Below are 14,262 nucleotides of genomic sequence, written 5' to 3'. Positions count from 1 at the left end.
CAGCTGTGCCCAGAGGCCGGCGCCCCCTCCGCCCACCTCTCATCTTGTGCAAAGCCAAGGCAGAAGTTTCCCTTTAAGCAGCAGGAGCACCATGAGGTCAAGCGGCATCTCGCAAGCTCGGTTCCATGTGAAGCCGGACGCAGGGTTGCACAAGAGGCCTCTTGTGCAAACTGGCCGTGGGCTGGTGCTAGACCGTGCCCACTGGTGCCATTTCACGGTCGCAACTGGGAAGACCATCGAAAGCCAGCAGAAGCCCTGGTCGCTTGATGCTTGATGCAGCTGGGGAGAGCAGTGGGCCGATTCTCACTGCAGGGGCACGGGTTTGAACCAGGATTAGCACCCCTAAATGCCCTAGGGTAACAGGGGCAACCCTGGGGCCAGCCTGTGACCATGCAGGGGCAGGGGGAAGCTGCGGAGCTTGAGGTGGCCTGGGGACTCGGTTGGTCCTGGGCCCCTCCGGAGGAACAGCAGGGGCCGCATTCAGACAGGAGCCCTCCGGCCCCTGGCCTTGCTGCAAGGGAGAGACCCACAGAGCATCCCTGTCTGCGCTGGTGTGTGCAGGGCCCTCTGCGGCGATCCCCGGGTTCGGCGAATGCAGGCCTGCAACCAAGGGGGAGAGCGAAACACCACCCTTCAGCTGGGTAGCAGCCAGTAACCTCTGCATGCCCTCAGCCTCTGGTCAACCGACCGCCCAGCTGCTCCCCCCAGGGACTACCCCCCAGTTCCTTAGGGAGCACCTCTAAAGGATAGGCTCTGCCAGGACACTCTTCACCTGCCGCCCGCTCACATCAGAGCAGCGAAGAAGCCAGGTGGAAAGGTGGTACGCATGTTTCAATGCTAACTTTGTCCCTGATCGGCCCTCTACCCCGAAGAGTGGTTTTTATGGAGTGATCGGTGCTTTGCACATGCGGGCGGTCTACATTTATTGCACGATTACCCTGTTAATTGTGTGCTAATTACACTGCACTTGTGACTTTGCATGCTTGGCCAGTCTACATTTATTGCACGATTAAGCAGTTAATTGTATAATATATGTAAGGTGTAGCTGGACCAGGGCTGGGCTGGTTGGCGAGGCTGTGTGGGTCTGCGGTAGTGGCAGCAGGGGACCTCGTGAGTTTTGGTTTCCTTTGCTAGGGCACCGCTTTGGGGTGGGCGGTGCTGGGGTGGGCACAAGACCTGGCATCGCCAGAAACGGCTCGTCCCCCGTGTCGCTGGGAGCCGAGGGTGGCTGGAGCCGTGGGAAGTGACCCGCCAGCCCTGCCGGCGTGGCTTTCAGCAAGGCCCCTGCGCTGGGTGTTGCAGGGAGCTGCGGTCTGGGACGGCCTCTCCATCTCGCCGGCGTGGGGCATCTCATTCCCGCAGCGGCCAGGTCTCAGGCCCTCGCTCTGCCTTGGTGGGCAATCGCGCCATGCAAGCGGCCCCGGCGTAGGGGCGTGCACGTGCACACGCCGATCTCTGGTGCAGGCCTGGATCTCTGCACCCCTCGCGCCCCCAGCCCTTCTCCGCTGCCTTGACTCCCTCTTTGTTCCAGATACTAAGTGGCTAATTGGTCTTAATGAGGCATTAGCAGAGACCCTGTGCCCCCTTCCCTGGGGACTTCTGCTTGGTGGGGGAGAGACGGGCTCCAGCTGGGGGCCAGAGCCGGCTTAGTGCCTGGCGGCATACGTGGAAGGTGATTACGGGGGAAGGACTGGGTGTGGGATTAGAAGGGATTTGGGTCAGTGGACCACCGGGAAAATCATAGGGAGAAAAATCTCATGTGCTGGTCCAGGCAGGAGGGGCAGAGACGCAGCCTCTCACCGCCGGGCGGTGTGAGACCTCTCCGGACTCCCCCGCTCCCAGTCCCCGACGCCGCTTCCAGCCCGGGGCGCACCCCCCTTCCCGCGCCCGGCGTGCTCCTGCAGCACGGTGCCCGGGGCTGGGGGCGTTCACCCGACGCCCGCCTTCCGCAGGCCCGGAAAGGAGCTGGCGGCGGTCACTGGGAGCGGCCCGGGGAGGCGCGTGGGGCTCCCCCCGGCCCACGCTCCCCACCAGGGCACGCAGGCCATGGGACAGGGCACGGCCCTGCTCCCCGGGGCAGTCCCGGGCGGGCGGCGCCGGGAGGGGACAGCCGCCGGGCCCCGGCCGTTTCGCCTGCAGAAAAGGAGCTGGGCTGCGGGGGGCCGGGAAGCTGCCCCCGAGGCGCCGTCATCCTGCCCGCGCCCGAGGGCCGAGCCGGGGACGGGGCGGCTGACCCCCCGCGGCGTGCCAGCCCCGAGCCCGCTGCCCGGTGACACGCGGGGCTCCCTAGCGGCAGCGCGGCCCCGGAGCCACATCCCCCCCGCGGGAAGCCCGGGCTCCCGCGCCGCGGGTCGCCCCCTGCCCCGGGGCCGGCTCTCCGCAGAGGATGTGACTCACGGGCTGCTCGGGGCCCGGAGCCTGTTTCTCGGCAGGGGCCCCAAGCCAGCGCTTCCCCGGCAAAGACCTCCCCCGCCGGCCGAGGCGAACCGGGCCGGGGCGCTCGGGGCTGGCTGGCCGCGGCGGCGAAGCAGCCGGCCGCCCCCGGCCGAGCGGGGCCGCTGGCTCCGAGGCCGGCCGAGCGGGGCCGGCGTGCACACGCTGCCGTCGGGGCTGCGTGCTTGGGGCCCGGCTCCTGGCTGCTCCCGCCTGACGGCACAGAGCGGGGCAGGGCCCGGGAGAGCGGCGCCGAGCCCCCCGCCTCTGGCCGGCGCTCGTCAGCGAGCACCCGGCTCTCCCCCTCTTCCTCCGGCTGCGGTGAGTGCAGAGGGGGCTGTGCCTCGCCTCTCCAAATTTAGCAAGGGCCCGCACGACAGAGGCTTCCTGTCAATGAACCCGGCTCCAGCGCCGCCGCTGAATCATAGCAGTCGCGAGGCGCCCCGGCCAGGTAGGCAACGCTGCCGCGGGAGCCTGCTCCTCTCGGTCCCCTCCCTCCAGGCCGGGGTGGGGGGCAGATCTCACCCGCTTGTCTCTCTGCCGGCTTTGCTTGCCTCGCTGCCGCGTCTCCCCCGGAGCTCCCCTGCAGGCGGCTGCCGGTGGCCCGGCGGGCTGGGCGCGACCTCCGGGTCTGCCCCCGAAGCCCAGGGCCGGCTCGGACCCGGCGCCCCACCGGCCTGTTGCAAAGAGGAGGGTCGGTGGCCCGCGCCAGCCTGGGATGGCACTGTCCCCCAGCGGGGCTCCGCTCCATTTCTCTCCAGAAACAAAACAATCCCTCACCCCCCCCCCCACACACACAAAGAAAAAAATCCCTTTTTTAATAGAAACCAATGAAGGTTTTTAAGTGACAGCTTGAGGATCACTTCTCACATCATTTGCAAAACTTGGAGCCCTTCAAAGGAAACGAGTGGTTAAGAACGGGCTAAATCTGATGCCGGCTTTGTAATAAGAAAACTTGCGATCGATCTTATCGCTGCCTAATGAACTGGCTGCTTCATTAAAGTGCAGCCATCGCTGGAGCCTCATCGGAGGGGGGAGGGGAGCTGCTTTCTTTTAAAGGGTGCTGCTAAAGGAGAAAAAGTGTCAGCTAACATGAGTGTCGCTGGCCCGCGCTCAGAAAAGGCTCTGGAGAAGATGCAGGGCTTCTCGAGCGCGGAACTGTAGTTGATGGGGACGCTCCAGATGCCCCGGGGGCAGAGATGAGCGATATTCCTCAGCTGAAAGGCAGGAAATAGCGCTGCCACTGAGAATCCCAGAAGGTCTGAAACCAGCCCGCGGAAGCCGTGGTTGAGCAGGAGCAGCTCGTGCTCGGCTCTGGGATGTCCGCGGGCGCGCACCGCAGCCGGGGGCTGGCGCTGATGCGCCCGTGCCGGCCGGACCTTTTCCTGCGTTGCTGCCCAGACACATTTTGGGGAGCGCCTTCTACCTGGGGAGCCGGGGGGCGTATTTAGCCCTGTTAATCTCCATGAACTGCCGCTGCCCCCTCCCCGGCGCATCCATACCCCCTTGCACTGCGGGGGAGCTAGTAGGGAAGGCGGGCGGGGGTGCCTTAGCAATGCTCTACCACCCCGAGCTGCGACCTTGCGGGGGCAGTTTGCCACTTGCCAGCCTGATCACTAGTGTCGCCGTGCTGCCGTCCCGGGAGCCGCAGTGCCGGCCGAGTGGCCGCCAGGACGTTTCAGCCCCATCTCGTACTTGTGAACAGCCGCAGGCTGGGGTCGGTGGTGACGACTTGTGGCCCAGAAGCACGGCTTTAACACGTTTTGGTTAGGGAGCAGGAGCTGAGGCTGCCAAGGTTGCCGGCGCGATGCCACGTGGGCTTCTCCAGGCTGCTGCAGAGGTCCCAGGCTTTCCAGCCCGCCTTTCATACAGCGATCCGAACAAATTATGCATTGCACTCCATTTGTGCCTTGAACGTCCTGCACCACGGGCGTGTTGCACACCTGACTGGGGGGGTTGCTCTAGTCTGATCATGCAGGCTGGACAATCCTGCAGCTTGCACGGCCATCTCCTCCTCCCGGCTTCTGGCAGGAGTGTCCATCTGGCCCGCAGGCCAAGTTTTGCCTACTCTGGTCAGTGCTTTAACAAAGGCTTTTTTTTTGTTGCAAGCAGTATATATTGATCGTCTTTCCAGCGAGGCCACAGGATGCAGCAGGCATGGCTTTACTTCTGCTAAAATAATAGGCTGTTTATTAAATGGGTGGGGTGACACTTGTTGTGCCTTGGCTGCTGCTTCTCAGCGCTTGGAGGTTGAAAATCTGCTTCGTGGTAAAAGGTCACCGTGCGCGTGTCATGCAGTCACCGTCACAAGATTGGGAAGGCAGCGTGTTTGGGGCCTGGGCGTTCTCTGGTTGAGGGGGTTGTTTGCTGTTTCGGTAACATTTTCCTTGTCGGTGGGTGCATGCGGCACGGCTTAGAGCACGCTGAACCGATGCGGGGCTGGCAGGAGTTTTACTTATGCCTCCCACCTGGATCAAGCCACACATGCCTGGCAATATGCACACGTTCCCTGCAGAGCAGAGGCTCTAACACGGGGGCGAAGCCTCTCGGAGGGCCACCCCCACGGACTGCAGCACACCTGGGCTCCTGGCGGCCCCGGTGAACTTCTAGTATCGGGTCCCCCTTCCCCAGACATACTGATAATAATAATCAGACGATGGGAGAAAAAATTACCATTTTCAGGCCCCCTTTCTGTCCAGGCCCCGGGTGGCCACCTGGTTTGCCCATGCCTGTGTCCGGCCCTGCCCAGGGCCTGCAGCAGGTGTGCAGAGGAGCCTGTTGCGAGAGTGGGACTTAAATCCACTGTACGTGCCTCTACAACCAGCTTCAGGGCAGGTCTGCTCCCAGATCACATCCGCCAGGCTGGAGGCTCTGCTGTCCATGATCGTTGCACCCTAGCAAAGCCCCTTGTCTAGACACAGACGCATCCTCGGACTCTTGCAGCTCCGGCTTCCCGTGCTGGGGGAGCGATGTACGCAGCGCTGGCCAAGGCCCCTCCTTTCTCCCTGCCGTGGGGGCTCTCCGGTAGAGCCGTGACGGCCAGTCTTCCCCCCGCTGTTATTTGCTCGTACTTAGTTCATTTTGTTTGTTGTAAAAAAATGCACGTCCCTCTATACGTGAGGTGATAGGTATCGCCGCTCTGCCCTTACATTTGCTCGTACTAAGTTACAAGGGCAAGTTCAGCTCGGGCCCGAGCCTGGCACACGAGCTGCTTCGTTCCACGGCCGGCGCCTGCCCTGCCGGGCTCTTTGGGCTCGTCGTCCAGCCCTAAATGAGGCAAGTAACCTCGCTCTGGGCTTGCCCTAGGCTTCAGCAGAGGACATACGGCTCCTCTCTCTCGCGATTGATCGATTGCAAAAAAGAAAATTCTCTCTGTCTCTCTCTCTAGCTAAATGTAAAACTTTACCTCCAGCACTGCCAAGCGGCCTTGGTGGTTCACTTGGCAGAGCAAAGCGTACTAAAAACCCGTTGCGCAGTCCGCACCGCGTAACCGCCCGCCCGCGCACCCCATCTCCGTACCTGCCCCCCAGCCACCGCCCTCCTCGAGGGTCTCTTGGATCGTGGCTGGCTTTGTGCCTCCCAGATGCTCCGTGTCCAGCAGTCGCCCCACGTGGGCGCGCACATCTCTGCTGCGGGGAAAGGGCCAGCTTGTTAGCTAGTGCAGGAGAGGAGGTGGCTTCCCCAGCGCCTGCAGCAGGCGGTCGTGGCTGGGCCGGCTCTGTGATGATGTCTCCATCACTGGGGTTCGGTTATCCTCGCTGCCTGGAGCAAAAGGCTGGGCCTGGTTTTCAAGCCATGGGGGGCTTTCAGATGCTCCTTCCCCCAGCGTCACGTGCAGACGCCGGCGGGAGCAGCAGCCCGCGCTGTCTGCCTCCGGCGCTCTTGGCTGAACCGCTCCTCTGGGTCCCGGCAGGACGGGGGGCCAGCGCGGCACGGCCGGCGTTTCGAGATGGGGCCGTGCCGTAAAGCTCGTGACTCGGATCCCTCCAGCGCTGGGGAAAACATCCGCGCCCCCGGGATCCTCTGCCGGACAGGCCCGCAGAGCGAGGCCTGCGGGGCGACTGGAGACGCTCGCCTTTCTTGCTCCCTTAATGCAGACCCGTCTGATTTTGGCATCACTGGCTGGGTGACTCTGTGCAGACCCAGGCGAGTCGCTCCTCCCTGTGGGGCCTCAGTTTCCCCAGGGCTCTGGCCGCCCCAGGGCTAATGTGAGGCCTTGCAAATCTCTTTTGGTCAAGGGCAGAAAGGGCCAGGACGTGCCCAGGGCCGCTGTTATTCACTGTACCAGCCCCAGGTAGAACCACAGGCTCGGATGGGAGGTTTCCTGCCCTCGCTCAGCCCCGGTCGCCAGGGTGTGGTGTCACGTAGGCAGCCCGGGCAGGAGGACGCGGCTCTGGAGAGCCCGGAGCGTCTGTCTGGCTCGGTGGCGGGGTTCCCTATGGCTCACCACATCAAAGGGGTGCCACGCTCCCAGTGGTTTGCTGCAGCCCTGGCACGGGCCCCTCGCTCTGTGTCGCACCCCACGCGCGCAGCACGTGCCCACGCTCTCTCGCGGGCCTGCGCTGTCCTGCAGCGGGGCTGAGCCCGGCGTGCCTCGCCTGCCACGGGTGCTGCAGGTGTGTTTGGGGGAAGCTGCCAGCCCTCCCCGCATTGCTTCTGGGGAGCCCTGGGCACCCGGCCCGGGCACGCCGGCTCCTGCCTGAGCTGGAGGAAGATGCAGCCCTTGCCAGGTTTGGGAGCAGGATTTCTGTCAGCTGCAAGCCAGCTCCGCGGTCAGGGCTCTAGGGCTGGCACGGAGGCGTCCGCTGCAGGACGGGGATGCAGCTCCATGCAGACCCCCCAGCTCCGCGGCCTGCGTGCCCCCGGGCTGGCCGTGCCCTGGCTCCCTGCAGCTGCTGGGCACTGGCTTCGGGGTCGCCGGGAGCGGTGCAACCTGCTGGCCCCCTCCTCGCAGAGCATGGCATGGAGGGCTCAAGGGACCCACAAACCCACCCCCTTGGGCTAACGTCCCCCAGGGGAGGCCAAAGCCTGCTGCACTGGGGGCGAAGGCTGAACCCAAGGCCCCACAAAGTAGGCCAGGGCCCCCCAGGATGGCTTCCCTCTGAACAGGAGGGCAACTAAATCCTCCATCTGGCCTCCCTTTTTCTGGCCGGGGTGAGAGACGGGCCATCTCCCGGCATGCGATTGGCTAATCCCCATGTAATCCCTGGCACGTGACGCCTGGGGAGCACGCGTGTCCCTTAAGCGGGCTGTCAGCATGAGGGCGCCCGGCTGCGCTCCTGGCCCGCGGGCTGCGTGCCCCGGCGGGGACCCGGGCGGCTACAGAGGAGACGGGGAGGGACGGCGGGGGCAGGAGGCATGGCCCGGCTGGCAAGGGCTGCCTGCGGCTGCATGGGGCAGCGGTGGAGGTGACACCGCCACGGAAGCGCGCCGTGCTGCCTCGGTGGGCTCGGGGCTGGCGTGGCGTCGGGGCCCAGCGGCCCCAGCCCCCGCCCTGCCAGGTTAGCTGGGAAGGGGCTGGGCCGGGGAGGGAGGGATGGGGGGCTCTGGGAACTGGTGCCGGCTTGGGTGAAGACTCCTGCCACGGGTTGCATCGTGCAGCTCTCCAGAGGCCGCGGGGCAGCCCAACGGGCCGCGCCAGGCTTTCCGCAGGGAGGGTGCTGGGGTCTATGCTTGCCCCCGTCCGCAGCACCCCCCGCCCCTGCAGCCAGCGCTGTCCCTCCACACCCATGCTCCCCACCCACCGGCCTGGGCACTGGCGGCACCCCAGCCGTCCACGTCACCGGTCCCTGACGGGCCCCGGCCCTTGTCGGCCGCCCCAGATTCCCCTGGGCGTCGGAGCCGGGATAGCGCTGGCGGGTGCTGACAGGGAAGGAGACCCCCGCCCCCACCTCCACGTCCGCATGAAGACATTGGGGCTCGTTGTAGGGCAGCATGACGGGGAACGGGGCACAGGCGCGGGGCAGATGGGGCCGCGGGGACGGGCACCAGGGGCTGGAAGGACTAACTGAGCCAGAAATGTTTGGAGGTGTGGGGCTGAAGGCTACTGTGGACACGGGACAGCCCGGCGGTGGCTGGGCTCCTGCAGCGGGGCATCAGCTGTGCGATGCAAACAGCTTTTCCCGGCGCCCGGGGGGCGCTGCAGGCTGTCCCCCGCAGCCTCTGGGCTGAGACCTGCGTCGGGGCGCCCCTTCGTGCCCGTTGCCCCGAGGGGAGAGGGCATGGGGCCTTCTGCAGGGCCGGGCGGGAGGCGACAATCAGGCCTGGGCCATGCCCAGAGCTGGTTGCTAACAGGCTGTTCTTGCCCCTCTCCCAGCAGGCTTCCCCATGCTGCGGCCGGAGTGAAGGGCCGGCAATGCGGGGAGAGACCAGCCCGGTGCCGCGCTGGAGGGAGGCGGACTTGGACTTGGAGGCGCGATGCACCTACGTCGGGAAGGACCAGCCCCCCACCTGGCCCCACCTCCCGCGAGCGCAGGCCTCCCTGGGCTGGGCCCTGGCCTTCCCGCGCAGCCACCCCAGTGAGGTGGGTGCTGGGCAGCGGGTGGGGGCCCCTCCGGGGCTTTGCGTGTGTGTTCAAATATGCGCCTGCATGCACACTTGCGGGCTCACCCATGCATGCCCCTGTGGGGTCACATGCGGGTGCAGTTATGCGCCCGCGGGCAGAGTTGTGTGCTCCCACTGGCGAGCGTTTGCACACTCACACACGTGCCTGCTCACATGGAGGGAGGTCAGTGTGCACCCTCATGCCCATGGGCCGAACACGCATATGCAGTCATGCACTCGCATGCATGCACACACAAACCGGCACACGCATGCACATGCATACTCACGTACAGGTGCACGCACATACTCACGTACACATATGCCGCATGCATGGGCACATGTGTACACACGCGGGCACACACGTATGCCCACGCGCACACCTGTGCATTCATGCATTCTTGCACCCGCTTGTTAAAATACCCAGGTGGCCGCCCCCCCAGCACAGAGATGCTCAGAGCCAAGCCTGTCCGCTGTCACAATGGCCACGTGCCCAGGAACACACACACACGCATGCTGCCACATCCGGTGTGAGCTGGTATCGCACACCATCAGCCTGCACGCCTGTCACACGCGCTCGGGCGCCCGCACCTATCTCACACCATCGGCAGGCCAGGCAGGCAGGCGCACGCTGCTCCCAGCCCTCAGCTTCCTGCGGCGAGGGACTGCGGCGCCCGGGCCCAGGCTGGGCTGTGACAGCGGAGCGCTCCCGGCAGGGCAGGGCAGCCTCCGGTGTGGTCTGCACCAAGTGACAGCCTCTGGGCTCAGCTTCCTCCCCTCAAAGCCTGAGAGTGAGGCAGGCAGCGGTGGCGGGGGGCTGAGGGGGTGGGCAGCAGCCTTAGCCCATGGCCCCCTCCCCAGGTAGCCTGGACATCTTGGGGCAGGCGCCCACAGATGCCAGGGCAGGTGTGGGGCAAGGAAGGCATCTGCTTCCCTGAGAGCACCCCCCAGCTGTGGCACAGGTCCCTGGGCGCTGGTGCTCCGGGGAAGCAAAACCTGCTGTGCCCAGAGCACACCCTGCCCGTGCCCTGCTTGCAGGGAAGGGCTCCCGCTCCCCTCTGCCCACCGTAACTGGAGGGGGCTGGGAGCAGCTGCTGGGAAGAAGGGAGATTCGGAGGAAGATGGGGCCGGGGGAGGAGGGGAGCTGGTTCCAAGGAACTGGTGCAGAGGAAGTGAGAGGCAGGCGGGGGAGGCAGAGAGGGGCATGGGCATCCCCAGGCTGGGATTTTCCTGCTGCATCACCCCCTCGGCTCTCTTCTCCCGGCGGGAGCCAGGAGCTCCCCTCGCCTGCAGGGGAGCTGGGCGGCCGGGGGGTCCCGGCGGACTCGGGGTTTAAGCGGGTGCCCCGCGCTGCAGATGCTGCCTGGCCCCACGTTGATCCCAGCCCCCTTCACGGCCGGTCGCCGCTTGCGTGAAGGCAGAGGCTGGGGCCGGGACGCCGGAGCTCTGATTTTGCATCTGCACCGGGGCTGGAAGCCAGGGCGCCTGGGCCATGTCCCCGAAGCGGGGCTGCTGGACTGGGCGCGGCCGGGAGCCAGGACCCCGGGCTGTTCCCCCCCGGGCCCGGGCCCTCCCCGGCCCCTGCTCTGTGCTCTCCTCCCCGTGGGTCGCCGGGCCGAGCCACGGCGCGTCTGTCCTCACGACGTGCTGCCCTCTCCCTTGGCCCGCTGCAGGTCTACACCCTGGGGGGGCAGCTGCCCCATGTCCTGGGCACCCGCGACCTGCGCCACCGCGACTGGATGCGCTGTGTCTACCCTGCCGCGGGCACCACCGCCCAGAGCCCGGCGGCCTGCCAGCACGAGCGGGCCATCTACTTCTACACGCTGGCACCCATCCTGCCCGGCGCCGAGCTGCTCGCGTGGCCCGGCCGCGAGGTCGCCCAGCGCCTGCAGCGCCCGGCGCTGGCTGCAAAGCTCGGTGAGGGCACCTGGTGTCTGATCTCCGCGGTGGGGGGCCTATCCCCTACCCACCCTCCTGCTGCAGCGCCGGAGTAATGGGCTCTTGCTTCTTCCCCGCAGAGCCCCAGGGGGTGGGCAAGCCCTGCCTGGAGCCGGGCGCGGAGCAGCTGGCGTCGGCGGGCACCCCGGCCTGCCACGACCTCACCGCCAAGCCCGCGAAAGAGGAGGAAGAGAGGCGTGCAGACGGCCGAGGGCCGGGCAGGGGCACGGGAGGCCGTGCCGTCTGGCCGTGGCCCCCGGTGTCCCACGATGCGGCTGGAGAAGCGGCTGGTCCCGCGTGCCGAAGAGACGGGGACGGCCCGAGCCAGCCGGGCCCCGGCCCCGGCCCCGGGCCCTGCCCCTGCGGCCTCGCTGCCTCGCCGCGCCCGGAGCTGCAGCGGCACCTCGCTGGCCCGCCGTGCTGGCCCCCCGGGTACCTCTATGCCTGCAGCCCCAGCCTAGCCCACTGCCCCCGGGTGCTGCTGGTGCCTCGCGCCTCGCCCTTCCCAGCGCCGCCCGCAGCGGGCAGGGCAGGGGAGCCCTCCCCCCCGGGGCTGCCTTCCCGGGGGTACGGGCAGGCCCTGCGGGAAGGCTTGGTCCCGTACCCCGGGGCCCACCGGACTGGCCCACCGCTGCCCCTCGGCGAACAGGACGACCCCCAGCTCCAGCGGCCGCGCTGCCTCGCCCTGGGCCCCGGGCTCCAGCCCTGCCCGCTCGACGCCGCGCCCCGCGCCGCGGCACAGCCGCAGAGGCCTCCCTGCCGGCTCGCCCCCCAGCTGGACGCCGTCAACCTCAGCATGCCAAAGACTCGCCGCCCGGCGCCCGCGCCCGCGGCCTTGCCCCCGAAGAAGCAGAGCAGCAGGCCCAAGTACGAGTGCAACGTCTGCGCCAAGACCTTCGGGCAGCTCTCCAACCTCAAGGTACCGGGAGCTAGGAGACGGGTGGTCAGTTCCCGGAGCTGCTCGGTGATCGCCCTGTGTTCCCCCAGCCCCTCTATCGGGGGTGCCTGGGGGGAGAGCACCTCTTAGGCTTTGTCTTCGATCTAGCAGTGCCCTAGACCTCCTCCAGACACCTGGCCCCGCGGCCCCGTGCCACCCGCTTCCCTGCTGGGGGGGGGGGGGCTTGGGGCTGAAGGGGCGGGGGGCCTGGAGCGCCCTCCTGGCGCCGCGGCTCGTCTCTCCAGTGTCCCCCTCTCTGCCCTCCCGCCCCCGCCCCGGCAGGTCCACCTGCGCGTGCACAGCGGGGAGAGACCCTTCCAGTGCCCCGTGTGCAAGAAGCGCTTCACGCAGCTGGCCCACCTGCAGAAGCACCGCCTGGTGCACACCGGCGAGAAGCCGCACGAGTGCCCGGTAGGGGAGCCTCCCTCCTGCCGGCGCCCGGGGGCTGGGCGCGGGGTCGCGCCGGCCGGGCGGCGGGGCGAGGCGCTGCGGCCGTGTCACACGCGGCTCTCTGCTCCCAGGTCTGCCGCAAGCGCTTCAGCAGCACCAGCAACCTCAAGACCCACCTGCGGCTGCACTCGGGCGAGAAGCCCTACCGGTGCCCGCTCTGCCCGGGCCGCTTCACGCAGCAGGTCCACCTGCGCCTGCACCGGCGCCTGCACGAGCTGGAGCGCCGGCACCGCGGCCCGCGCCCGCGCCCGCTCGGCCCGGCGCCGCACCAGCGCGCCTGCCGCCCCCGCCTGCCCGCCGCCGGCCCGGCCGCGGGGCTGGCGGACAGCCTGCTCCTCGGCGACGAGGCCTCGGGCTCGGCCCCGGGGCCCCCGCCCCGCCGCGGGCTGCCGCTCACGCGGGGAGCCTCCCCCCTGCAGCCGGCCTGAGCCGCTGGACTCCCTCGCCGCTTCCTCTGCGGGGCGGGGGGGCGCGGCGGCTGGACGCCCTCGTCGGCGAGAGGCCCCGCGGCCCCAACCCTCCGCAGCTCCAAGGCAGCCCCGGTGCCGGGGGCTGCGGCAGCCTCCTCCGCCACCCTCGGCGGGGTCCTCAGGGAGCCCCCAGTGCCGCCAGGCCCAGGGTGGTTTTGGTGCCCTCTGCCCCCGGGGGGGGGGTGGGGGGTGGCGGGCGCATTCACCCCAGTCTACAGAAAGAGCTTTAATCTCTCCTTGCCCCCGCGGCCGGGGCGCCCGCCTTGGCCCGTCAAGAGCTTTCAGGCCTCGGCTGCAGGGGGTCGTCTCGGGGCCGGCGGGAGCTCCCTGCCCAGCCTTTGCCCCGTGCGAGACGGCGTGCAGTGGGGAGGCGGGGGCGGAGGCCCGGCGGGGCCTGTGCCCGTGCGTTGCACGCCGGCTCGCGCGGGGCTCCTGGCGCGGGGCCGGAGGAGCGGCTCCCAGGGCGGCCCCGCCACTGCCAGCTCCCGTCTCCGGGACGCCCCTTGCACGGCCCCCGCGCCCCGCGCCGCCCCGCGCCCTCCGCGGCCCACCGAGCTCCCCGGGAGCGAGCCGGCCTTCGCGGGCAGGGCCGGCCCCGCCAGCGCCGCTGGGCGAAGCTTCTGCCAAGCCGTCAGCCTTGCCGGGCTCCGGCTCTCGTCCCGCTGCTCTCCTTCAATAAAACCCTCCGCCTTGGCATCGTCTCCAGCGTGTGCGACGTACGGAGCAGGGAGATGTGGTGTCCAGGGTCGGGAGGGACCGGGGCAGATCACCGAGTCCGCCCCCTGCCCCGGCAGGAGAGAGTGCCGGGTCACACGACCCCGGCAAGGTGGTCTGTGAGGAAGAGCGATCCCAGCACCTCAGCCCTACCTCCACGCGCGGCGTGGGGATTCCCGGGCCCTGCGCCCGCTGCCCCGAAGAAGAGGGCAAGAGCCGCCAGCAGGGCAGGGGCACAGGACTGCCCTGTGGGCTCTGCCCCAATATCGGGGGGGGGGGGCTGGGGGCAAGCCTCAGCCCCTCCCTCTGCCCAGCAAGGCGAGGGGGCCGGGGCCGGCCCGGGCTGTGCAGGCCCCGTGCGCCGTGCCCCCGCCGGGCAGGCGCGGAGCAGCTCGGCCGCGGGCCCGGCGGGGCAGGTGGCCGGCGGAGGCGCCGATTGCCCAGGGGTGCGCTGGGGCTGTTCAGCTGCCCCCAGAGGCCCGCGGGGGGGAGCCTGCATTACTGCGGGAGCCCTTCCCTGCAGCGTGGCTGGAGCGGGTGAGGGGCTGTGCCAACGTTAGTGCGAGCGAGCTTTGCTCGCGCTGCGGCTTCCTGTTTCCTCCTGAGGTCCCTGAGGCCCAGCCGGCAGGTCCGGAGGTGTCAGCCGTGTGGGACCCCCCCTCCAGGGCTTTGGGGGAGGGGGAGGGGGGCTGTCAACCCCAGCCGCAAGCCTTGACCTCCCCCGCAAGCTGGGATGCCGCTGTAAGGGGAGCTGCCGGCTGGGGCCAGGTGCTGGGCGCG

General features: G+C 68.3%; 1 protein-coding gene across 1 annotated transcript; it reads left to right on the top strand.

The window, feature by feature from the left end:
• The first annotated feature begins 2,438 nt into the window (after window positions 1-2,438).
• Window positions 2,439-12,807, top strand: ZNF683 (zinc finger protein 683). Its single transcript, XM_090057578.1, has 6 exons — window positions 2,439-2,884; window positions 8,750-8,956; window positions 10,647-10,890; window positions 10,992-11,830; window positions 12,131-12,259; window positions 12,370-12,807. The coding sequence occupies exons 2-6, from the start codon at window positions 8,789-8,791 to the stop codon at window positions 12,724-12,726; spliced, it is 1,737 nt and encodes a 578-aa protein (XP_089913704.1). The 5' UTR covers window positions 2,439-2,884; window positions 8,750-8,788; the 3' UTR covers window positions 12,727-12,807.
• Window positions 12,808-14,262: the final 1,455 nt, after the last annotated feature.

Source organism: Crocodylus siamensis, chromosome 7, assembly GCF_052110815.1.
Source record: "Crocodylus siamensis isolate JL-2025a chromosome 7, ASM5211081v1, whole genome shotgun sequence".
Taxonomy (NCBI): domain Eukaryota; kingdom Metazoa; phylum Chordata; order Crocodylia; family Crocodylidae; genus Crocodylus; species Crocodylus siamensis.
The sequence above is the reverse complement of the archived record's forward strand: the minus strand, read 5'-3'. Positions and strand labels throughout refer to the sequence as shown.